The sequence below is a fragment of the Orcinus orca genome, chromosome 9 (genome assembly GCF_937001465.1).
Source record: "Orcinus orca chromosome 9, mOrcOrc1.1, whole genome shotgun sequence".
NCBI classification, from domain to species: Eukaryota; Metazoa; Chordata; class Mammalia; order Artiodactyla; family Delphinidae; genus Orcinus; species Orcinus orca.
Window position 1 is genome coordinate 89560644 of NC_064567.1, and position 27848 is coordinate 89588491.

Below are 27848 nucleotides of genomic sequence, written 5' to 3' on the forward strand. Positions count from 1 at the left end.
ACATGTGGAGAATCCTAATAGCTAAAACTAGAAATGCTTTCCTCTTCAGGGGATCTGCATTTGTTTGTGAGAGTAGGTACTATTACCAACCAAGGACCATGTCTGCCGCAGTCACAGGTCTCAGCTTAATGCAAGACTATCAGGTTCATTGTTCCACCTTGCTAGAGCCTAGTGAACTGATCCCATCATTGACATGGACATTTGACTGCAGGGCAACTCCAGCTTTTGCAATGACTTAGAGCTCACAAATCTCCACTACAGTTTCAACTACTTTATCTGCTTATGTATATCCGTATATACATATGCCCCTCAGAGATTCTCTTACTTTCTGCAGGGCCAACAGTGCATTACAAATTATGCTTTTCTTGGGGCTTCCCTGGTGGCGCAGTGGTTAAGAATCTGCCTGCCAATGCAGGGGACATGGGTTTGAGCCCTGGTCCAGGAAGATCCTACATGCCACGGAGCAACAAAGCCCGTGTGCCACAGCTACTGAGCCTGAGCTCTAGAACCCACAAGCCACACCTACTGAGCCCGTGTGCCACAACTACTAAAGCCCGTGCTCCGCAACGAGAAGCTACCACAAGGACAAGCCTGCGCACCGCAACAAAGAGTAGCTCCTGCTCGCTGCAACTAGAAAAAGCCCGCACGCAGCAACAAAGACCCAGAGCAGCCAAAAAAAAAAAAAAAATTATGCTTTTCTAACTTATCTAAAATTTGTTTTACTGCAGGGAGCGGGCCTTTAAAAATAACTGGTCCCCATGCTAGTAAAGCAAAAATCTAACCTTTATAGGTAAGAGTATTTATTGACAATACCTGACTTAGACATGTAACTGGCTAACTGCCACTTGATTTTTTAATCAAATTGCGATGCCACTGATAAATGAGTTCAACATTTTTCTCATAATATTAAAAAGATTCCTAATTTGGGTGCCCTACAATTTTTTCTGAGTCTTAAATGCTATAATTAAATCATCTGATACATCTAAAAGGGCAAAAGAAAACATTCTTTTTCATAGTTAAAATCCTCGTTAGTACTATAGCTGCGCAAAATGCTGAACACATTCCAAATATAGCCTAATGCATCCTACACACATGATTAAAAGATTCTGTTCAATGATAAAAAATGCTGGCTTAGAAAATGAAAGTATCATATCTACACTCGCACATATAGCTAAACTGGCTTAATTCTGCAGATGAGAATCTACAACCTGTTTTCCACCGTATGGATCCTGAATAACTTCTCAATAATTTGCTACACTCACTTTCAAAGTGTTACATATAGTATTGATGATTATATAGTGATACTAGAACTTTTAACAGGTTTTAAAAGATACCAAAATTGAATTTCTCATGTCTAATAAACAGTCTAGAAATCTAATTTAAAATGAGAAGATTTATCCATTCAAGTAATCTTTGGAAATACAATATAAAAAGGGGAAAGAAGTATATCCCACACTTAAATGCCATAAAGAATTAATATGATAGGTATAAAGGTGTCTGCAACTTTATAGTATGAACTGAAAATAACAGGCTAATTTTACAAGTTAGCCAGAACATTTATTAAATTAAGCAGAAGCAGCATTAGTTATCTTAATTAAGGGAAAGTTTTCAAAAGGCTTTACATTAACACTGTATTCTTAAGATTTATTATACTTGATATAATTGGCCCAGTTTTATTTTATACTCAGTGCATTTATGCCCTCTTTACGCTATGATGTATTCTTTATAACATGATAAACATCTACTACAAAACCTCCTGAACTAATAAAGCATTCCAGAAACTATCATCATGTAGGTTTTTTTCTCCTCTTGTACATACCTAAGATTAGACTCTGAATACTAATATGTACAGTTCTCTCTATCATCTGAAATCAGATATCTTAACAAAGAGCAAGGCAGATTTGCCAATATTAACCTCAAAACCAAACGTTTTTAAAGTAAACCCATTTTTTTGCCTACTAAAAGAATATAAATGATTTAACAATTCTCACAAGACCTCACAGAACAGAATGAAGGAAAACCATCCTCGCTGTTTTTATGACTACAGAATTACCAAATGTTAGATCATAAACCCATGATTCTTTAGTAAAGTGAGACATAATCATGACACATTCATAGTAAATCCTTGATACTGTCTTATTTAAGGAAGCAAGATTTCTTAAATTTCTAATTCTCAGCATGAATATACATGCACATCACGTTATTAGAACTGTTTAAAAAAAAAAACTGACCTTCTCACACAGTAAGGTTTTTCATTACCATGCACATGGTAACTTTATGACCCCTAAATAAAAGTTTCAAAGTTTAAAAAAAAGACTGAAATAATAATCATGATAGAAAATTAATGAGCCCATCTCTGAATTAAGTCTACATTATCTAATTTTCCTTCAGAAAACCTCAGCTTATAGGTAGTATTACCACCTCCATTTGATATGTGATGGTCTTAAAGATTATAGGACCTATCCAAGGTTGCATAATCAATGTAGGAAATCTTAGCTCTGTCTGATACCAGGGCCCAAGGACCCAGCTCTTAATCACTGTACTGTCCTGCCTTTAACACTATTTGAAGAGGTATTCAGAAATGTAACTTTGAAACTATTTGGCTGTCCAAATGCTAAAAGAAACTATACTTAATCCTATAAAAATTACCTTAGAATATTTTAAGATATTTTAAGCACTTGGATTGACTGTAACAGATAAATTTTAAATAATGAGCATGGCAAAGCAGTTCATTTGCCTACAGATAAAGTCTTAGGAACTTAACTAATCAAGTTTCTCCCATAAATATAATTTTTTTTAAAAAATCCATAAGGAAATATAAATTAAATCAACGAGATACCACTACATACCTATTAGAATAGCTAAAATCCAAAACATTGAAAATATCAAATGCTGACAAGGATGTGGAACAACAGGAACTTTGTTTCTTTCTAATGAGAATGCAAAATAATACGGCCACACTGGAAGACAATTTGGCGGTTTCTTACAAAGCTAAACATAGTCTAACTATAAGATACAGCAATCACGTGCCTTGGTATTTACTCAAATGAGCTGAAAATTTATATCCACACAAAAATCTGTGCATGAATGTTTGTAACAATTTAAATCATAATTGCCAAAAAATGGAAGCAACAACACGTCCTTCAATAGGTGAATGGGTAAACAAACTAGGTATATCCACAGAGTAAACTATCAGTGATTTAAAAAATGAGCAATGAAGCAATGAAGACACGAAGAAACCTTAAATGCATATTACTAAGTGAGAGAAACCAGTATGAAAAGGCAACCTACTGTATGATCCCAATTACATGATATTCTGAAAAAGACAAAACTCTAAAGACAGTAAAAAGATCAGTGGTTGCCAGGGGTTAAGGAGATAAGTGGGAGAAGGATGAACTGGTGGAGCATAGAAGATTTTTAAGGAAGTAAAACTACTGAACCTCTTTTGCATGATACTATAAATGGTGGACGCAGGAAATTATGTATTTGCATAATGCATTATGCATCTTGCATTGGTATAGTACATTTGTTACAACTGATGAACCATGACTGATATATTATTAATAATTAAAGTCCATAGTTTACATTAGGATTAGCTCACTATGTAGTACATTTGTAAGTTTTGTATAATGCACAAGAGATGTTATGATAACCTAGCAAGTATCAGATGTATTTTCTGCTCAATTTTTTTGTACACCTAAAGCTGTTCTAAAAAATAAAAATCATTACTTTTTAAAGAAATCTACAGGTATTGAACTACAGCAAAAGAAAATAAATTACAAAAATTACTTAACAAAGGAAAATGTAAAGTACAGTTTTGTTTTGTTTTTTTTTTGTAGAAAAGAAACAAGTTGGCAAGAAGTCAAACACGGAAATTCCATCACACTTTATAGTTAATTACAGAAGCATTAGAATCAAGTGGTTTAAAACAAAGAAACCTGGAAAATTAATTCTTAATTTTCCTACTTGACATGAAATTAATAGTGTAATTTCATTTATATTTAAATTATAAACCAAAGAGAAAATATCTATTAATTTAGCTTTCAGTGAATTTCAAAATGTGGACTACAACTTATAAAAATTTAATACAGGGGCTTCCCTGGTGGCACAGTGGTTGAGAGTCCGCCTGCCGATGCAGGGGATATGGGTTCGTGCCCCGGTCCAGGAAGATCCCACATGCCGTGGAGCGGCTGGGCCCATGAGCCATGGCCACTGAGCCTGCGTGTCCGGAGCCTGTGCTCCACAACGGGAGAGGCCACAACAGTGAGAGGCCCGCATACCGCAAAAAACAAAAAACAACAAAAAAAATTTAATACATAAATTTAAAAAATCTGTTCTGGTAGATTGCAATCTAAAAAAAAATTACTTGCTAGAAATTATCTTCCTAGGAAAAAAGCATTAATTTCTACATAGATATTGTAGAAAGCATATGACATAAATTCTAAATCGTTTCATCTTTAATTATTTACACTGTTTTCATTTTAAAAAAATATATTCAGAGGTTTAAAAGGCTAAACCACTAAATTAAAAAGAACTTTCAATACCAGGATATATCCTTAAAAATCCTGAAGCTGCAAAAAAAACCTAGTAGTGTAAGAACATTCTGTTTATAACATTTTCCTCAAAAACAGATTACAAAATGATTTAGAGATCTTGGTTCAGAAACTGCTCTTCAATGACCCAAGATATATACCATCATCTACTCAAGTTTAAAATTTTATGAAGATTTTAAGGATTATTATTTGGGCCTCAAATCATTGTAAAAATCCTATACTTTTTATAAAGGTTATACTGCCACTGATAATTATTTTAACTAAATAATACTCTTACATTGTAGTAATATAATTAGCAAAAATATCTGTTTACAGCTTTTTAACGAAGGAAAAGACTAAAGAAATTATAGCAAATATAGTAAATTTCATGTGCTATCTTTGCAATTTATGACATATTTTCCTTAGAGTATTTTTACTTCTCTTTTGTCCTAGAGTTCCCAAAATTGCAGGGTCACAAGTTATTCTGGACTTTCCAAAAAAGATTGATCTATTCTGAATATAGATGAGTATACTGAATCCCAAGAGGGACTAAATTTTTATTCATAAATATCACCTTATAAGAAAAAACAACAACTAAACTGTAAAGTTACATTAAAATTTATAATAAATGTAAATATGTATGTGTGTATTGTGTACGACTACTGTCTTAAAAAACGTAAGAAAAATATTTGGAAGAGCAATCTTCTCTGGCTTTAATTAAATAAGAAATATTTTTAAGTAAATGAAAAGGACGAATACAATGAAAGCATATATCCCTATTCCTCATAATCCTTTTTAGTTAGAAATAATTCACATGCATTTAAAACCTCGCCCAGTGTTCATCCAGTATAATAACTGTTGACAAGAACTGATATGTGAGTTTTTATGTAGAAACTTTGCCCAATGCAGCAATATCACAACAACTTTCATATATAACATACAGCAGTCTTAATTATATTAATTAATGATATTCATCATGCTACGCATTACATTCCTAGTATTTATTTATCTTGTAACTGGAAGTTTGCACCTTCTGACTGCCTTCATCCAATTTCCCCTTCCCAGCTCCCCTCTGGCAACCACCTGCTTGTTCTCTGTATCTGTAACTTAATTTCTATTTTGTTACGTTTGTTCATTTGTTTTTTAGATTCCACAGTATTTGTCTTTCTCTGTCTGACTTGGTTTATATACTGTTACTATAACATATCACAGCCACAAGCAGGACTATGTACTGAGTGCTATGAATCCTCCTAGCAAATCACCAAATTTGGGGGTGGTTTTGGAGATCCCCAACACAGGAAATAAAATATTTAAAATTCTGAACTACAAAGTAAACTACCTACACCACGATGATAGAAACTTAGAGAATCTTTTTCTTTGGAGCACTAGGTGTTAAGATTTAATGAACAGAATATCTAGTTATTCCATTCATCACTATCAAAAACATATCAAAATGAATGAATAAAATGTAGAGTCAGGGATTTCTATGCATGGAAGGAATTCTTGTGCCCACGAGGCCAGTAGATTGGTAGATGACAGAGGGAGACTTTAGAATATGAAAAAATAATACATTAAAGTGCTTTATAGGAAAAATTAACAACTGAATGGATTGTACCATCTTCAGAGAAGACTTTATAAGGCATTATAACAACCACTAATTAAATCTCTTACATACCAAAAATTTTTATCTTATTCTCTATCGGGACTTTAAAAAACTTTTACAATAAATCATTTATATTATTAAAAAATGGGAAATTACTATATGCATTTGAGAAATTATTCTATAAATAGTATTAGCTAGCATCTACTCAATAAACAAACATGCAAAGAAAATTTGTGGTTGTCAAGAAATATACTTCCCTTTAGCTATCTGACATGTAGCCTCTCTGTCAGACAGGAACACAAATAATGCTGGCTCATTATCTTCCTGCATTCTTTTATAAAGAGATAAAAATACTTTCATTTAAACATACCTTAACTATTTCTTCAATGAAACAAATGTGAGAGACAGGGTCTCTCTTCTTGGCTAATATTTTTTGCAGATGTTGTACCTAAAAAGGGGGAAGAGAGGGAGAATGTATATAACTGAGTATTTTCAAATGAAACAAGTATTAAGCATAGGCATTAGAAACATTAAGGGAAGGGAAAAGACATTTTGCTAGAGCCCTTACATATATTATAATTAGCTAATGTAGGTATTTTGAACTCTCAGAGATTTTAAGAAACCTGCCCAAGGTCACACAATTTAGAATAACCAGGAATTAACCCATAATTAATGTTATTTTCACTCTCTCAAATATTTACCTGGCCACAAACAGTAAAAATATGATCCACAAGTTTCTCCATATTGGTCCAAAGGGAAGCACGAAATGCTGCAGTGTTTCCTGGGGCTGGCATGGTAGATCGTCCAGGTGCCCCTGGTATGAGCAAGAGAAAAACATGAAAAATAAAAATTTCCAAATATAACAAAATGTACTGATACGTTATTATGAAAAGCACATACAGGCTAAAAGATGAGAAGTTCCTTTTTGAAGAAATTATAATTTCTCATAAGTGACATAAAAAAGAATCTTAACCTTTTGTGTTTAAGAAAGGAAAATACGACCACACACACACACGCACCCACACACACACACACACACACACACACGCACCCACCCAGGAAGGATAATACAGAAAACAGGAATTAATAAGAAAGGTTTCCTAGAAGGAGGAGTTGAAGAGGTGGGAGGTAGTACCAGGTGAAAGGAACAGGAATAAAAGCGGTGAGTCTCTGTGAACCATACAAACGTCTTACATGCTGATGTTTCAAAATAAATTTAAATTTTAAAAGAATGAAAAAAGCAAACTCTAAAACTAAATACAAACAAATACAGTAACACATAAAACTAATGGTACTTCAAATTAATAATACAACCACCACACACAGGAAAATAATTAATTCAAGTAATTTTTAATTACAGCATCCTGACTTCAGTAAGATATATTTTAGAGGCAAAAAGAATCACAAAGAAATATTGTATTTTACTTAATAGATGTGTTGCTTGATAGTAATATTGAAACTAAGTCTATTTTAGAATGGTGCAAATGACGGTTCTCACTATAAACAGAACGAAGATACAAATGAGTAATGGGGATTGGAGGTATCTGTCAATTCTGTTCACTAAAGGACAGAGAGATGACAACTCCTTAATAGAAATGAGCATGCCTGATATCCAAATTTCAATCTCTATGCACCATTCCCCAATAAAAGAAGCCAAGGCTTACTGAAGAAAAAAGTGATTCCGTACCTGGAGCGGTAAAAATAGAAGGTGAACCTGGTGCATACTGGGCCAGAGAGCAAAAAAAGCGTTCAAAGTTTGAGGAAAGAAGCATTCCGAAAGTCGACAGAAATAACAAGATGGTGAACTGTTATTCTAGATAATAAAGATATTACAAGCAAATAAAACTAGAGACCACTACCTCATGAACATAGATGTAAAAAGCCTCAACAAAATATTAGCAAATAAAATCTAAAAATGTATAAAAGAATTTTATGCCATAATCAAATGGTATTTATCCCAGGTATGTAAGCCTGGTTCAACATTCAAAAACCAGTTTACAGGGCTTCCCTGGTGGTGCAGTAGTTAAGAATCAGCCTGCCAATGCAGGGGACACGGGTTCGAGCCCTGGTGCAGGAAGATCTCACATGCCGCGGAGCAACTAAGCATGTGCGCCACAACTACTGAGCCTGTGCTCTAGAGCCCGCGAACCACAACTACTGAGCCCTCATGCCATGACTACTGAAGCCCACGCACCTAGAGCCCGTGCTCCGAAACAAAGAGAAGCCACCGCAATGAGAAGCCCGCACACCACAACAAAGAGTAGCCCCTGCTCACCTCAACTAGAGAAAGCCCACGTGCAGCAACGAGGACCCAACACAGCCAAAAATAAAATTAAATAAATTAAAAAAAAAACAGTTTACATAATCCATCACATCAGCAGACTAAAAAGAGAAGAATCACATTAATACATTTGATCATAGTTGACAAAATCCAACAGCCATTAATGGTAAAAACTCTCAATAAACTAAGTATAAAGGGAATTTTCTCAATTTAATAAAGACTATCTATAAGAAGCCTGCAGCTAACATCATACTTAATGATGAGAAATGTTCCCATTAAGATCAGGTACAAGGCAAGAATGTCCCCTTTCACCACCACTTTTCAACATTATACTGGAAGTCCTTGCTAATGCAGTAAGGCAAGAAAAGGAAAGAAAGGTGTATACTGGGAAGTAAGACATAAAACTGTCTTTGTTTGCAGATGGTACAATCATCTGTGTAGAAAATCTGAAAGAACCAATCAAAACAGTCCTGGAATTAATCAGTGATTATAGCAAAGTTGTAAGATACCAGGTTAATGAACATAAGTCAATTGCTTTCCTATATACCAACAATGAACAAGTGGAATTTGAATTTGATAACAAAATATCATGTGTGTTTACCCCCCAGCCAAATGAAATACTTACGTATAAATAAATCTAACAAAATAGGTACAAAATCTTTACGAGGAAAGCTACAGAACTCTGATGAACAAAATCAAAGAGAAACTAAGTATATAGAGAAATAGCCCATGTTCATCGATGGAACAATCAATATTGTCAAGATGTCAGTTCTTCCCAATTTGATCTATAGATTCAAGGCAATCCAAATCCAAATTCTAGAAAGTTATTTTTTGGATATCAACAAATGGATTCTAAAGTTTATATCGAGAGGCAAAAGAACCAGAAGAGCCAACACAATATTGACAAAAAAAAATAAAGTTGGAAGACTGACTAGCCAACTTCAAGACATTCTATAAAGCTACAGTAATCAAGACAATGTGGTATTAGCAAAAAAGACAAATAGATAAATGGAACAGAATAGGGAGCTCAGAAATACACCCACATAAATATAGTCAAATTATCTTTGAAAAAGGAGCAAAGGCAATAAATTCGGCAAAGGTAGAATTTTCAGCAAATCATGTTGGAATAACTCAATAACCACATGCAAAACAATGAATCTAGACATAGACCTCACATATTTCACCAAAATTAACTCAAAATGGATCACAGACCTAAAAGTAAAGTGCAAAACTGTAACACTCATAGGAGATAACAAAGGAGAAGACCCAGATGACTTTGGGTATGGCAATGACTTTTTAGATACAATACCAAAGACATGTTCTATGAAAGAAATAACTGATAAGCTGGACCTCATTAAAATTAAAAACTTCTATTCTGGAAGAGACAAATAAGAGAATTAGAAGACAATCCTTAGACTTGGAAAAAAAGATATTTGCAAAAGACACATCTGAAAAAACTGCTACCCAAAATAAAAATTCTTACAACAGTAAGAAACACCCCCAATTAAAAAATGGGCCAAATACCTTAACAGACACCTCCCTCACCAAAGAAGATGTACAGATGGCAAATAAGCATACGAGAAGATGATCCATATCATACAGCATCAGGGAAATGAAAATTAAAACAACACTGAGATACCATAACATATCTATTAGATGGCCAAAATCTGGAAGAGTGATAACACCAAATGCTGGTTAGGATAGGGAGCAACAGAAACCCTCATTCACTGACAGCATGAACACAAAATGGTCAAGCTAGTTTGGAAGACAGTTTGGTGGTTTCTCACAATACTAAGCATACTCTTACCGTACAATGCAGCAATTGTGCTCTTTGGTATTTACCCTAAGGAGCTGAAAACTTATGTCCACACAAAAACCTGCACAAAGATGTTTACAGCAGCTTTTGTTCATAATTGCCTAAACTTAAAAGCAACCAGGATGTTTCACTAGGTGGATGGATAAATGAACTGTAGTACATCCATACAATGGAATATTATTCAATACTGAAAAAAAAAAGAGCTATCAAGCCATGAAAAGAAATGGAGGAGGGCTTCCCTGGTGGCGCAGTGGCTGGGAGTCCGCCTGCCGATGCAGGGGACACAGGTTCGTGCCCCGGTCCGGGAAGATCCCACATGCCGCGGAGCGGCTAGGCCCGTGAGCCATGGCCGCTGAGCCTGCGCGTCCGGAGCCTGTGCTCCGCAACGGGAGAGGTCACAACAGTGAGAGGCCCGCGTACCACAAAAAAAAAAAAAGAAATGGAGGAAAGTTAAATGCTTATTACTAAGTGAAAGAAGCCAATCTGCAAAGGCTACATGATGTAGAATTCCAACTATATAACATTCTAAAAAAGGTAAAACTATGGAGACAATAAAAAGATCACTGGTTGACAGGGCTGGGAGTGTGGAGATGAATAAGCAAAGCATAGAGGATTTTTAGGGCCATGAAAATATTGTTTGATATTACAATGATGGAAATACGTCATTCATTATAAATTCGTCCAAACTCAGATGCAGAAACCTAAGAGTAACCCTACTGTAAGCTATGGACTTTGGGTGGTTATGACATGTCAATGCAGGTTCACCAACTGTAACAAATGTATTACTCTGCTGGGGGATGCTGATCATGAGAGAGGCTGTGCACGCGTGGGGGTGAGGGTATATGGGAAATCTCAGTACCTTCCTCTTAATTGTGCTGTGAACATAAAAATACTCTAAAAAACAGTCTTAAAAAATAAAATTTTAAAAAAGGATGAATGAATAAAGTGAAGGTCCCTAAATATACCTCTTCGTTCCTGGTCTCATTTTCCTTGCTCTCTCCCCAGAGCTCATGTTATTTTGAAATTAATGATTATTATTAGAAGGCATATATTTATACATTCATTACATCTGCATGTATGTAAAGCAATACATAGCACCATCTGTCATGTTCTCAGGCTTTAAATACAATATCGTACTGTATCTTTTTGCAACTTGCTTTTTCATGTAAGGGAGCTGAGAATTATCTATACTGATAAAATTTATAAATTTAAATATTGTATAGTAGTCTACTTAACAAATAAGCAAGTTTATTCATTTTTCCAATGAAGGAAAGACTGTTTTCAGTGTTTAGCTATTATGAATAATAGTAATAAAAATTCTTATACATATGTGCCAGAGTTTCTCTAGGGTTTACTCTTAAAAGAGAAATTATAAGATTATAAGGTATACCCATTTTTAATCTCAGTGAGCAGTTTGATAAAACTGAATAAAATGTTTGAAACATTTTATTCTCCTACAGTCAGAGTATAAGAGTTTCTGCCCTCATCCAACATTTAGTTCTGTTTTAGATTTAGATTTTGCCAGTCTCACGACTGATAAATAGGATCTTGCATCATTTGTTTTTCCCTAATAACTAGTTCATATCCTCTAAAAAGAGGCTGAACATCTTTTCATGTTTACTGGATATGTTCTTCTGTGATCTGCCTATTCATATCCTTTATCTATTTTTTTCAATTGAGTTATTTATATTTTCCTTAGTGATTTATAAACTTTTAGATACATTTTGGGTAACGTGTTCCCGTATAATTATAATAATGTTATTTATTTTGTAAGTTTTGAAACAATCTTACACGTATAGAAAATTTTGAAGTATAGTAAAAAATATTTTTCCCTGAATCATTTGGGAATAAGTTACTGACATGAGGCCCCATCACCCCTGAAGGCTTTAATGTGTATTTCCAACAAAAATGACATTCTACTACATTATCTCAATATAACCAACAAGATCAGGCAATTAACATTAATCCTGCCAATGTAACATTTTAAAAAATAAAAATAGCAATGATTATTCTTTTAAAAAATAATAAAGAGTAGGGTTTCTACATTAAATCATGGTATCCACTCCTCAACAGATGATAATAAGGCTTTTAAACTCTTTATTCTTTCAGAAAAAGGGAGCATACATTAGCACTGACAGGATGTGAATAATTGCTTTCATTTTTTTCCTATTCTTGACAACACAAGAGGGAATGAGATTAAACTGCCTCTGGAAATTTAAACATTAGATCAAACTTTTCGAGAATAATTGCTGGGAAAAGCTGAGAGTAAAATCTCCTCTGGCAATTTCTTTTCAAAGCTCTCCTTCTGGGATGGTCTTAATACAGACCTATTCAGAGGCTAGGGTTAACCTTTAAAAATCCCTTTAAGATCTAAGATTCTTTTATCTCTTTTTATCTAGTGCAAATTATTTATGAGGGACATATATTCTGTATTATTTAAGGTTATGTTTATATAGCAAACATAAAAATAATAATCAATGACTGCAAATATTTTTTAGTATTAGCCCTATATCAAGAACTGTTATTAATTTTACATGTATTATTTATTCTTAAGGACAACTCAATGGTTGTTGTTCAATAGAAAATGAGAAGAGAAAAACTGGAGGCAAGCAGTATAGACAACACTTTGGGTAATTTTTCTATAGTCTAAATAAAATAAGGTGGTAAAACTGAAGAAAGAAATTGAGTCAAGATAGATTTGTTTGACTGTCTTTAAGCAGAAGAAGATACAATAGCACGATTGTATGTGATGGGAAAGAGACATAATAAAGGAAAAACTGATGATGTGGTAGAGAGAGGGGATCTGTGAAAGCAACGCCTTTGAGTGATGGGATCTAATGCAAAAGCAGAGTACTTGGTCTCTGCTAGGAGCAAGTACAGTCCATCCGTATTAACAGGAGAAAGGAAAGATTTTAAGGAGAGAAATGCAGAGTTGGTGTTGCTTAGAAAAATGAGAGGTACACAGAACATGTAGTCTTTCGTGTCTATGAAGTGTGTTATGTATGTGAATGTCATCATCGGGTATCTTTTGGCAGGAAAAGGGTTGGGACTGCTACCTTGAATCTACCTATTTCTGGTTTTCTTTAGATTGTGCTATAGTTGTAATGTTCCCAAAGCTTTTATCAGCTTCTGTCTCCACATTTACCCATTACTGCTCCTGAGTATGAGAATTATACAAAAGCCCAGAAAGATAAAGTAGAGACTGTATTTCCTTAAAAAATATTTTCTGCCTCAATAAGAAGTACATGTGAGGATAAGGATTTCAGAAAGAAAAATATGTTCCTTTTTTTTTCTTGCATCTGTTTCCTCTGAACTAAATGAAGCCATAGTTTACAGATTTTATCTAGAAGTTCTGAATATACCAATTGGCCAGTTCAACTCACTGATTAGACAAAAAAAAGTTATAAATAAATTCTAAAACATAATTTCTTCTCTCATTTTCTGTCTACTAAAAAATGAGTCATTAGATTACTTTGAAACTTGAATGCTTCACATACTATTCAAAGGACTTTTCAGTTATAAATAAATAAAGAAGCTAAAGATAAACCACATCCATACCTCTCACAGCTGACTGGGAAGGCTGAGTCAAAACTTTGATGTCTAATGCACTGTGGATATTTTCTTCTATAGCAGCACAATATCCATCCACGACACTGGTAATAGTATCCTTCAAAGTTCCAAGATTATGGAAAACCTGAAGAGCTGTTCCGACCTGGGTTGGATTCTTTAAAAAGGTGGTAGTGGGTTGAGTTGGGAATAGATATAAATAGGAAAATAAACACAAACAACATAACTCTACAAGTGGTACTTGAGCAGTTACTACAATATTTTAAAATTATTACAGACAAGAACAAAGACAATGCATTTGGAACAAATATCATTTTTAGTCATTATTTATTTCCTAAAAGACAAAGTTAAATACCATGTGTATGATTTCCTCCCTTTCCCTTTACCTCCTCCTTTAAAGGATAATAACAAAATTTAAAATCTGTTATATTATTAGGGCTTACTTAAAATTTACTCCCAATCCCTACGAAGAGAGCCATGCTGGAACTAACAACAACCCTGTATTTGTTTAGAGAATAAATAAATGAATTCTGCAGAGTCAACTAACGGCTGAGCTATGCAGACTGATACTATTATTCATTATATTTCCTTCCTTCCTTCATTCACTGAAACTATAAATATCTATAGAGTGCTTACTATGGGTCTATCTTGCTTCTATGTGCTGGAAATACAGTAGTAAATAAAACCAATTGAGTCTCTGCCCGCATGGATCTTGTATTTACTAAGAAATGTATAAAAGGTAAATGTAAGAGAATATCAGGTAGTGTAAATGCTATAAAGGAGGAGGAAGGGAATAAGAACAGAGAATGATGTGGATTATTATGGAGGGAAGAGTCAGAGAACGCATCTCAGGGTGTTATTTAAACGGAGACCTACATATAATGAAATCTATGGAGGATATGGGGAAATACAGATCTGGGCAGAGGTATCAGTGAAAGTGCAGAGGTAGTAATGTGCTTGGTAGCTAGTGAAAACAGCAATTAGGTCATAATGGTGGCTGGAGCAGAGTGACTGAAGCAGAGAGAGGTAAGCAATGAGGTGGGGAGTAGAAATACCATCTATGAGTAGATTAAGTCCACAGTGATATAAATAGGTTGCTGGATGTGTCACTAAGTAAATGACTGAATTAACAAGGCAGATCTTGTACACCAACATATATATCCAGGCCCAAATAGCTGAAATTCCTCTTTCATTTATGATTCAGTGTCTATTATTAAAGGTACATAGTTAAAAAGTTAGATTATTTCATTAACATTTTCTTGACTGTTAAGTTTATAAAAAACACAAAATATTATTTCTGAAATCTATTGGTGTTAGTAACAGTACATGCCTCAGATACACACACACACACAGAGGCAGAGCAGAATCAACTTAAAGACGATATCAGGAAACATGGTTGGTGAATACTGATACCCATTTTAGACATTTTTAATATTAAACAAGAAAGAGAAGCAAATGAACATTGTTTCATATTAAAATATGTTTTAATGAAAAAATTTTAACTTGTATTATTATAATAGAATTTTATTCTAATATATACTGTCAATTCTGTATCAATGTACTAACAAAGAAAAGGGGAGAAAATAAGCTATTTCATACAAAATTATTAACTGAAAATATGGGGTATAGCACTTTGGTTGTTGTTAGTTCCATTCCATTCATAGTGATTTTTTTTTTCACTTTTTAGTAGATATCAAAAATCAAAATTAGGCAGCTGTAAAGAAATTTCCCCTATCACTATTCAAATGTCTACATAATTTAAGAAAGCATTACCTGAGCAATTTCAAATAATATCTTCACCTTATAATACTAGAATATAGACACAGAGTGTAAAATTGTATTTATTGCCTTTATTATCCTCAAAGGATCTGAAAAGCACAGCTTCTCAACATACAGGGTTTCAGTAACTTAACAATAATTCTGTAACTTCAATAGCTTACAGTGAATGTACGCTGGAAGTTATATGTGTATGTTAACTGAAAACACTTAAAGTCATATTTTACTTGAAAGATCTAGCTAAAATGGAGCAGCTTTGTATGTTTCTACTCCAAAAATTATTGACTACCAAAAACTTTCAAAACAGTAACATGTACAGTGCATTATTAAAGAAGCATCCAATATCAGAATGGCTATCAACAAAAAGACAACAAATAAGTGTTGGCAAGGATATGGAAAAAAGGGAACCCTCATGCACTGTTGGTGTGAATGTAAATTGGTACAGCTACTGTGGAAAACACTATGGAGGTTTCTCAAAAAATTAAAAATAATACCATACAATCCAGCAATTCCACTTCTGGGTATTTACCCAAAGAGTACAAAAACACTAATTCAAAAAGATATATGTGCCCCTATGTTCAGTGAAGCATTATTTACAACACACAAGATATGGAAGCAACCTAAGTGTCATCAATAGATTAATGGATTAAAAAAATGTGGTATATACAATGGAACATTACTCAACCATAAAAAAGAATGAAATCTTGCCATTTGTGACAACATGGATGGACCCAGAGGGTTTATGCTGAGTGAAATAAGTCAGAGAGAAAAAGACAAAAACTGTATGATCTCATGTATATGTGGCATCTAAAAAACAAAACAAATGAACAAGCCAAACAAAAGACAAACAGACTCACAGAGCAAACTGGTGGTTGCCAGAGGGGAGTGGGATTGAGGGGTTGGGTGAAATAGGTGAAAGGGATAAAGAGTTACAAAATTCCACTTACAAAATAAGTAAGTCATAAGGATGCAATGTATACCATAGGAAATATAGTCGATAATACAGTAATAACTTTGCATGGTGAGAGATGGTAACAAGACCTATTGTGATGATCATTTAGTAATGTATCTGATTGTCAAAACATTATGTTGTACACCTGAAACATAATATTACATGTCAACTATACTTCAATAAAAAAACATCTAACATAATATTTATAATAACTACAATTTAAACTACTTATAAAAATTCTAGATGTAATTTTAAGCTTTCTAATTAACATGACCACTTTTTCTATTAATGCCAGTTATTTATATTCATAGTTTAATATAAACTTATCATTTTTTAGTTGGGAAACTACAAAAATGATAATTTTAAATTAAATTCTTTAACATACAGAGGAATGTGCACATTATGTAGGCATAGCTTTGTGAAATATCACAAAGTGAACAAGCCTCTATAACTACCACCTAGACCACAAAACCAAATATTAGCAGAACCTCTGAATCTTTTGTGGCTTCCCCAACTGCATCTTTCCAAATATTATCACTATCATAATTTCTAACACCATTCTTTAGTTTTACCTGTTTTTGAATTTTACATAAATAGAACCATAAAGTATTATTTTGTGTCTGGCTCCTTTTAGTCAATATCTTATTTGTAAAATTCATCCATGTTGTTGTATGTAGCAGGTGTCGTTTTCACCACTGTGGAGTATTCCAGAGTGGAAATTTACTTTGGTTTATGTATCCATCCTTCTGTTAACATACATTTGCATTTTTTCCATTTTTTAGGTATTTTAAATAATGCCACCATGAACATTCTAGCGCACAGCTTTTAGTGAACGTATGTATATGCACTTCTGTTGGATAAGAGTAGAATTGCTGGATCATATGGTATTTGTATGCTTAGTATTTGTAGAAATGGCCAATTTTCCAAAGTGATTGTACCAACTTATACCCTGACCAGAAATATGTGCTCCCCAATCCTGCCAAAATTTAGAATTATCATACTCTTTCATTTTATCTGTACTTTTGAGTGAGCACTATTGTTTTTTTTTTTTTTTTGATATTGTTTTAATTTACATTTCCATGATGGCTAAGGAGTTATCCCTTTTTGCTTGTTAATTACCCATTTGGATATATTCTTTTGTGAAGTGCATATTCATCTGTCTTGTCTATTTTTCTCTTTTTTTTTTTGTCCTTTACATATTTGTACAAGTTGTTCATATATTCTGGGTATAATCACTTTGATGACTGTATATACTGCAAATATGTTCTCCCACTCTTAAGAAGTCTTTTAAGGCAGAGAAGTTCCTAATTTGAATGCAGGCCATTTTATTGACCTTATTCTCCATGGTTAGCACTTTCAGTATCCTGTTTGAAAAAAATTTTTTGTCCCATCCCACATTCATGAAGATGTCTTTCAATCATGAAAATATCTTTCTTTCATGAAGTTATCCTCCAGAACCTCTATCGGTTTACCCTTCACATTTAGATATACAATCCAACTGGAATTAGCTTCTGCATAATGTGAGACAAGAGCCAAGATGAGTGTTTTTCTGTATGAATATCCGATTGACCCAGCACAATTTATTTGAGAAAACAAAGAAGCAAATGATAATCTTTCTCTCCTCAATCTCAAGGGTTACCTCTGCAATAAGTCAAGTTTCCATTTATGTGTTTTTGTTTCTGGACCATCAATTCTGTGCCATTTCTCTGTCCTTACACTAATTCACCTATGTAAATTATTGTAGCCTTAAAGTAAGTTTTGATAGTCCTCTGCCTCTGTTCTTATCAATTTGATATAGGCTACTCTTGGTTCATGGTACATCCATATAAATTTTATAACAGGCTTGACAATTTCCATTTAAAACAAAAAGGCCTGTGGAACTATGGGTTTGCACTAAGTCTACAGATAAAATTAGAAAAAATGGAAATCTTTGTAATATTGAGCTCTCCAATCCATGAATATATTACCTCTCTTCATTTATTCAGGTCTCCTTTAATTCCTCTTAATATTATTATAGTTTCTGTAAAGGGATTTTACATATCTTTGATTTTTATTATTCCTACACATTTGATGTTTTTTGATATTATAAATAGTAATTTAAAATTTTTCTGTTTATCTGTTGCTATTATATTAAAAACACCACTGATTTTTCTAAATGGAATTTTACCAAACTTTCAAAACTCAGTCATTAATTACTTTATTTGTAGATTGTTTTGGATTTGCTATACATAAGATCATGTTATCTCTGAATAATCTTTATTTTTTTCCTTTCTAGTCCTTCTACATTTTATTGCCTTTTTTTTTTTTTTTTTTTTTTTTTGCTGTACGCGGGCCTCTCACTGTTGTGGCCTCTCCTGTTGCGAAGCACAGGCTCCGGACGCACAGGCTCAGCGGCCATGGCTCACAGGCCCAGCCGCTCCGCGGCATGTGGGATCTTCCCGGACCAGGGCACAAACCTGTATCCCCTGCATCGGCAGGCAGACTCTCAACCACTGCGCCACCAGGGAAGCCCTTATTGCTTTTTCTTATAACCCTGGATAGGAGAGTCAGTAATCTGCTGAGTAAAAGTGATAAAAATGGATTAATGAAGTTCTATTCTTGGTCTGCTAAGAGTATTTTTACACACAGATTGATGCTGAACTTTATTAAATGCTTTCTCTCTTTGTATGTATTGAGATCATCAATTTTTTTCCTTTATTGAAGAAATTACATTACACTTCTAAACAAAAGCCATCTTGATCATGATAAATTACCCTTTTTAGATATCCCTGACTTACATTTGCTAATAGTTTGTTTAGTATTTTTGCATCAATTTTCAAGAAAGATAGCTATTAAATTTTCTTCCCCATGATATCCTTATCTTGATTTCAACTTTATACTGGCTTTATAAAATAATCATGTAAGCACTGCCTCTTTTTCAATTCTTATATAGAGTTCATGTAACATTAGTTTATTTACATGCATGTGTAGACAGTTGAGATGAGGTCATACTGGATTATGGTGAGCTCTAAATCCAATGACTGATGTCCTTATGAGAGAATAACACACTCAGAGACACACACAGTGAAAAAGGTCTCTTGACAAGAGACAGAGAATGGAGTGACACAGTTAACAAGCCATGGAACTTCAAGCACTGATTGGAGCCACTAGAAGCTAGGAAAAGACAAGGAATGATTCTTCCTTAGAGCCCTCAGAAGGAGACTGACCCTGCCAACACCTTAATTTGGATTTCTAACCTCCAGAACTATGAGAGAATAAATTTCTGTTGTTTTAAGTTACCTGGTTTGTGGTAATTTGATATAGCAGCCCTAGGAAATCAATACAGAGGGTTAAGAGCAACAGGAAAAAAACACATATGCTTGGGCTTCCCTGGTGGCGCAGTGGTTGAGAGTCCGCCTGCCGATGCAGGGGACACAGGTTCGTGCCCCGGTCCGGGAAGATCCCACATGCTGCGGGGTGGCTGGGCCCGTGAGCCATGGCTGCTGGGTCTGCGCGTCCGGAGCCTGTGCTCCGCAACGGGAGAGGCCACAACAGTGAGAGGCCCGCGTACCGCAAAACAAAACAAAACAAAACAAACAAACAAAAAATACATATGCTTGCAACCCAAATATCCATTGAATGGATGAAGAAAATATGTATTCATAAGATGAAATATTACTCAGCCTTAAAAAGGAAAGAAATCCTGTCACATGCTACAACATGGATGAACTTTGAGCATATTATGCTACGTGAAAAAAAGTCACACAAAAAATTACTGTGTGATTACATTTTATGAAGATAATATTATTTATATATTATTTATATGAAGACTGTACATATGGAGACAAATTCACAGACAGAAAGTAGAACAGTGGTTGCCAGGGGCCGAGGGACAGACAGGAATAGGAGTTGTTGTTCAATGGACACAGAGTTTCAGTCCAGCGAGATAAAGAGACTTCTGGAGACTGGATGAACATTAATGTAAATGTACTTAACACTAATGAACCCTGATGGTGGTAAATTTCATGTTATGTGTATTTTATCACAATTTAAAAAACACATATGCTTGGATTTCATCTTCTTTGATAGGTTTAGGAATGAGGCCAAGGAATCTGGATAACTGTGATAAACCTAATTTTTCTACTGTAGTCATCCAGTAAGGACCTATTATGAACCAGGCATTACTTTAGGGGCTTGATACACGTGAGGTCTAATCCTCCCCAACAAAACATTCAAAATAGTTGTACTGTTCTCTACTGAAAGACAGGGAAACTGAGGAATAGAGAAGTTAGCCGAAGCTCCAAGACAACAAAGAATAAATGGCAGAGCAAGGATTCAAACATTAAAATGTCTGCTTTTAAAGTTCATGCTTTTTCCAAATAACAATGGTTACTTGCAAATAACTGTTAGTACCAATTAAAGTCTGATTTTCTTTAAGCAGTAAAATAAAGTTTAAAAGTAAGTAAGAATGACCAATAAATGCTATCTTTTTACTTTGCTAATAAGTAAGGACATTTTTTAAAACTTCACTATCTGCTATCATCACTTCATAAAAGGAAGGTTATTTAAATAACAAGAAAAATAGAGAGGAAGTTCTCAGAGTAAGTCACTACCTTGTTTTTATTCTGAATTTTAATGAGAACTGATAAAACCTCAGCATGATTGCTACCAAAGTACAGGTCAGTGTCGGGAAACCTGTACTTATGTTACGTTTCTGTACAAATGAACGGGTTGGCCAATCTTGCTTGCATACAATATCCTCAAGTTTAAAGTCTCCCTGAAAACTGCCCATGAAGAAATTCCTTCTTTCCTAGTACCCTGGGCCACTGTGTTCTCTGGGAAGTTTAATGGTTTTAATTCAGCGACAAATAGTTAATCAATTCCTTGCCTCACTCACCTGGCTCCCCATTCTCTGCTGCAAATCCCAACTTTAGCAGAGTTTAAATCAGTAAAATCATAAATTGCCCTTAACAGGATCCTCTTTCTCATCCCACAGGTAGTCCTTGCAAGTACAATGCAAACACTTCAATTCCCTGCTCATCTTGGAACTGCCTGCTTTGTGGGCCTATTTTCTCAGTGCTCCAGGATCAGCTCTAGGACTTCTCTGTTTCCTTACACCACCTACCCAACCGCCCATCTTTACAAAACCAGACCCACTCTCGGTACTTTGTGCCCTTGCGAGGTCTGCATTCATTGCCATGTCCCACCCTGATCTGTGGAAACAGTATACTACATGGAGATGCCTTCTCCCCTAGATAGTAATGCTTAAAATGGCCTTCATATCCATTAATTTTCTTTTGTCAACAGAACATAAGTAGAATAACTATTACAATGCTCATTTCACAGTTAGGTAACTAAGGTACCGAGAGGACAGGCCCATAGCTGGATACTGGCAGGCCAGTTTTAGGCCTCGGCCCCTTCACTCCCTATTCTATACTCTGCAACAGGTCATCCTGTCACCACTTGTCTCTAAATCTCCAGATATACCAGTTTTGCAAGTATTTGTAAGAGATCTCAAAACAAAATAACCACATTTGAAAAAGACCACACTTTCTAGAAAGAGATAAACTACTGAAAATGTAGCAATGTCTTCTAGACAATGTCTTCTCTTTAAATGAGAGTCAATATTCTAGGAGCAATTTTTCTACAAATTGTCATTGTGACCTTCAATAAATCACTTAACCATATATGAAATTTCCCAACTTCAGAAACTGTAATATAAAATGAGATGAAAGACCAGGTAATAGAGTAGATCTACTTCATAAGTAGATCAAGACAGATTTCTACGTCTTCAAAAACATTTCGGGAGATGGCACAACCATTTGCTTTTTAAACTAAAATTATTTCTTTTGCTTTGGAAACAAATATGGATGATGTCATTTTTTTCTTTCTTTTTCAACAACTCTGTAGCATACACGGGAGGAAAATAAAACCGCACAAGAGTACAGTGAGAAAAGAGGCACAGTTGTTTAGGATCCCTAAAAAGCTTGCCAAAACAGGAACACTGGGCTTCCCTGGTGGCACAGTGGTTGAGAGTCCGCCTGCTGATGCAGGGGATGCGGGTTCATGCCCCGGTCCGGGAAGATCCCACAAGCCGCGGAGCGGCTGGGCCCGTGAGCCATGGCCGCTGAGCCTGCATGTCCGGAGCCTGTGTTCCGCAACGGGAGAGGCCACAACAGTGAGAGGCCCGCGTACCGCAAAAAAAAAAAACAAAAACAGGAACACTGTAACCAAAGCAACAGCTGGCACTCAGCTAAAGGAACAGAGAGATAGCAAGACTGCTGTAAATATTGTGCCATAAAATAGCAAGCAATGTTCTCACGTTAACTAAGCTATAGTTAATAAGAGATGACCTCTGTGAGCATAAATACAGTATTAAATCAAAAGTCTGATAGGATTTTAAAAGCTTCATATAATTGAAATTAGAAATGGAAAAGGTGACAGAATTTGATTTAATTAGAAACAAAATGCAAAAATCACATAAATGTTCAAGACCAGGATGCCACTCTGCAAGGATCAAATAATCCTTGTATCACAAAGACTAATGATCACATTTTACATTTTCCCCTAATGAACTAATTCTTTAGCAGTTAAATTCTTTCTCTTTAGGTTTCATATATAAAAGAATACAATGAGCCAAGGGAAGGAAAAGGACAAATAAAAGAAGATAAAATTTCCTGCTGCTATTCTGCTATTTTGGTTATTAGGAGGTTTCAGGACTACAGTATTTCTTCAAGGTTTGATTAATAATCCATTTCATACTCAATTAAAATAAGACAAAAAATAAGTACCCCCAAAATCACATTAAAAGGGGGGAGTGATGGAGAAAGGTGGGGAGGGAGATGGAGATGGAAATGATCTACAAGTCCCCAACCCGGCTTCCCGAAAAACACAGAGGTTATAGTGAGAAAAATGCAAAGTCAGTTCAAGCAAAAATTCAAAGAACAGGTAACTTCCACTATATAGACAATCCTTACTGCTGGGGGGGAAAAATAAAAGCTTATTATTTTATTTTTTTATAGCACAGAAAGGATACAGATCTAAGAATTTTTATCACAAAGAAGATAATTCTTTAAACCACTACCTCCGAAGACTACGTATTTAATAAAATTAGGCTAGCTTTCAGGTAAATTTAAGACAATAAAAAACATAGCACCTTGGGCTTCCCTGGTGGCGCAGTGGTTGAGAGTCCACCTGCCCATGCAGGGGACACGGGTTCGTGCCCCGGTCCGGGAAGATCCCACATGCCACGGAGCGGCTAGGCCCGTGAGCCATGGCGCGTCTGGAGCCTGTGCTCCAAAACGGGAGAGGCCACAACAGTGAGAGGCCCGCATACGGCAAAAAAAAAAAAAAAAAAAAGCATAGCACCTTAATCATGCACAATAACTGAGGAATTCTAAGATCCAAATATTTTATTTCTCCAGAATAGTGTTAATAAATTCACAACATCTTATACATAACAAGTATATCATAGGCCAAAATATTTAAGGCAGTTTATAGTAACTGTGTGCCCTAACATGATACATACACTGGACACTTTTTTTGAATCTATGACATGTCTAAAACACTGAAGACTTAATGGAGCCCCATGGGAGATTACAAGTACTGAAGGAAGAGAGAATCGCATTAAATAACGTAATTTAAAGGCAAGAATTATATTAGCTACCTCGGTTGTGATCCAGAGCTTACCAGTGGCTTTTCTGATTCAATAGCATGGAGCCCACTAATGCTTGATATGTACTTCTCAGCTAACCTAATAAGATTATATCAGAACCTGTTAACAATCAGCAGTCAACAGTGCAAAACCCAAATGAAATTAAGAAACTAAGAAGAACATTTAATAGCGCAGTATGATCTTATCAACCAAAAATCACCTTTATTCTAGCCCTTTTTGAAAAGCAGCAGAAAAAAAGAAGAGCTATAAAAAGGCACGGGGAAAATGAGAGGAAAAAGAAAAAGAAGGAGACAAAAGAATGAAAGTGAACATGTATTGGAAGAGGAAGGTTCTACAAAAAAAAAGAAGTAATAACACAAAGAGCCTAAAAAATGGAGAAGGTAAAGAGATGATCAATATACAGAAAAAGGTTCTTTTAACTTCCAAATTCTTTATAAAATGAACCTGGAGAGCATAGTCTATATGAATCTACAGTTTGGCATTAAGTAAAAGTTTTTAAATGATGCCAATACTTAGAATAATATGCCCATCCTATAAGGTAATAGCAGATAATATTTCAAGGACACTAAAAATGTGTTTAATAATAAAATGAATTTTATAGGAAAATAAAAGTAATCATGAGACATGAATGTTTCAAGCACCCAAATCTCACTCTGTCAATATAAATTTTTAACTTAAATGTATATATGTGGCTTACTTTTTTTTTTTTTTTTTTTGCGGTACGCGGGCCTCTCACTGTTGTGGCCTCTCCCGTTACGGAGCACAGGTTCCGGACGCGCAGGCTCAGCGGCCATGGCTCACGGGCCCAGCCGCTCCGTGGCATGTGGGATCCCCCTGGACTGGGGCACGAACCCGCATCCCCTGCCTCGGCAGGCGGACTCTCAACCATTACGCCACCAGGGAAGCCCATAGCTTACTTTTAAATAAAGCAATATAATAATTCTAGTCATTCTGTGCTTTACCAAAGATATTTATGGCAGGCATTATTAGGTATTCCCTAAAATTCATTCCCTCCTTCTTTCTTATTACTAAAATCCTAATTTTCTCCAGGGGTGGCAGTGTGCACTGCAACAGGCAATAGCTCTTGAGTAGCTTAAGCCAATGTTTACAGTTCTGTTCCTCTTTCCAGATACTTGCTTTCATAGTCCTCCTGACAGTTGGGGTTACCATGAGACCCATATCTGGTCAATGAGACATAAGGATAGGTCCACTGGAGCAATATTGAAAAAGGATTTTGTAATGCTGCCTTTTGGCTGGCAGCTGGCACTGCCCCATCTCCACTCCGTGAACATGGATTAATGTCTGCAGTGTGACAGCTATCTTGTGACCATGACGTGACAAGCAAGGGGACACTAAGGAAGGCAGAATGGAAAGAAAGACCTGCATGCTTGTGAAGTAGGCTGAAACAATATTAGCACCACCCACATCCAGACAAATCCCTATCTATTTAAGCCACTGTTGGTCTAGCTTGTTGTTATAGCACTAGCAGTCGCGTCCAGCACCAAACTGATTAAAACACAATATATAAAAATACATGAGCGGGTTTCCCTGGTGGCGCAGTGGTTGAGAGTCCGCCTGCCGATGCAAGGGACACGGGTTCGTGCCCCGGTCTGGGAAGATCCCACATGCCGCGGAGCAGCTAGGCCCGTGAGCCATGGCCACTGAGCCTGCGCGTCTGGCGCCCGTGCTCCGCAACGGGAGAGGCCACAACAGTGAGAGGCCTATGTACTGCAAAAAAAAAAAAAAAAAATACATGAGGGACTTCCCTGGTGGTCCAATGATTAAGACTTTGCCTTCCAATGCAGGGGGTGTGGGTTCGATCCCTGGTGGGGGAGCTAAGATCCCACATGCCTCGCAGCCAAAAAACCAAAACATAAAACAAAAGCAATATTGTAACAAATTCAGTAAAGACTTTAAAAATGGTCCACATCCAAAAAAAAAAAATTCTAAAAATAAAAGAACGGAAACATGAATCTATAACAATACTTTAAAAAAGAAAAACAAAGGAGAACAAAAGTATGCCTCATTTGCTACCTTGGGTAGTGACTTATATAAACTCATTACTCTGTAAATTGGTAATAAAAAAATGCAAAATTTAAACATTTATCCATCATTTTAAAAAGGAACTGCAGTTCAGGGTAACCAAATATCCTTAATTAATGAGTGAAAATTCTTCTTAACATAAGAATCACGGCTAGCAAATATAAACTAATAAGAAAAATAGAAAATGACTTTTTCACAATCTCTGTTGAAAAAAATAAAAAGATCTGGCAAAAATCATCAACAGACATTAAAACCATTAGGAGAAAAACTGACAGAGAATTAATTATTCTCAAGGTGCCAAAATATATGCAAATTCACAATGAAGTAATTCAGTGAAGGAAAAAAATAATCTTTTTCAACAAAAGGTGCTCGAACAACTGAATATGTCTATGAGGAAAAAATGAACCTTACACTGTACATAAAAATTAAACTTAAAACATAAAATTATAAACTTCTAAAGGAAAACATAGGAGGAAAGCTTTCCAACTTTAGGGTAGGCAAAAATTTCTTATATAACATGCATATGAAAACATGGATAAACCGGCCTTTAGCAAAACTAAAAAATTTTGCTCTTCGTAAAAGATGATGTCTTTTGAAAAAAATTAATAAAGTTAATAAAAGCCTAGCAGGACTGATCAAGAAACAAGAAACAGCAACAAAGATACATTGTACAGAACAGGGAAATATAGCCATTATTTTGCAATACATTTAAATAGAGTATAATCTATAAAAATATTGAATCACTGTGTTGCATGCCTGAAACCAATATATTATAAATCAACTATACTTCAATTTTTAAAAAATTTTTAAAAAGAAACAAGAAACGATCCAAAATATAAAAATAAAAGACAATTTCAAGGGGGAAAACAAGGCAGCATTATTCCTAATAGCCAAAAACTGTAACCAACTGAATGTCCATCAACCTATCAAGACATAAACAAAGTGAGTAGATCCATAGGCTGGAACATTACTCAGCAGTAAAAAGGACTATCTGTACGTGCAACAACACAGATGAACCTAAATAAAATACTGTGCTAAATGAAAGAAGCTAAATATGTAAGATTACCTACTGCACGGTTCCATTTATATGACACTTTTAGAAAACAGCAACTCTATAGACAGAAGGCAAATCAGTGATTGCCTGGGTTTGGGGGTGGGAGGAAGAACTGACTGCAAACAGGAAGGAGGGAAATGTTTTGTGGTGATAGCAGTTAAAAAAAAATCTGGGTTGTGAGATGGTTGCACAAATGTATAAATTTAGTAAACTCATCAAACTATATGCTTAAATGCACAAATGTAAATTACACCTCAATAGCAATGCTAAAAGAAAAAAAGGCAAGCCATAGGATGGGAGGAAATATTTACAATTCACACTAATAACAAAAGACTGGTACCCAGAATACATTAAGAATTCTTACAAATCAATAAGAAGACAATAAAGTCTTTAAACGTTAGGCAAAGACCTTTCACTATTAGGCATTTGAAAAGTTGGTCACATAAGCAATCAAGAAAAGGCAAATTAAAAGTACACTGAGAATCTACTATATCCCCATTAAAACGGCTAAAACTTAAAAGACTGACAACATCAAATTTTGGTGAGGATCTAGAGGAACAAAAATTCTAA

The 27848-nt window shown here is 35.1% G+C and overlaps 1 protein-coding gene across 3 annotated transcripts in view; it reads right to left on the minus strand.

Moving 5' to 3' along the window:
• COG5 (component of oligomeric golgi complex 5) overlaps nt 1-27848 on the minus strand; it is a 282658-nt gene that overhangs the window by 114657 nt on the left and 140153 nt on the right. For all 3 annotated transcript variants that reach the window (XM_033438877.2, XM_012534817.3, XM_033438883.2), the window contains exons 8-10: nt 13791-13956; nt 6837-6949; nt 6506-6583 (exon numbers count right to left, since the gene is read on the minus strand). In XM_033438877.2, the coding sequence (XP_033294768.1) occupies nt 6506-6583; nt 6837-6949; nt 13791-13956 (357 nt within the window). The remainder of the gene's footprint in view (nt 1-6505; nt 6584-6836; nt 6950-13790; nt 13957-27848) is intronic.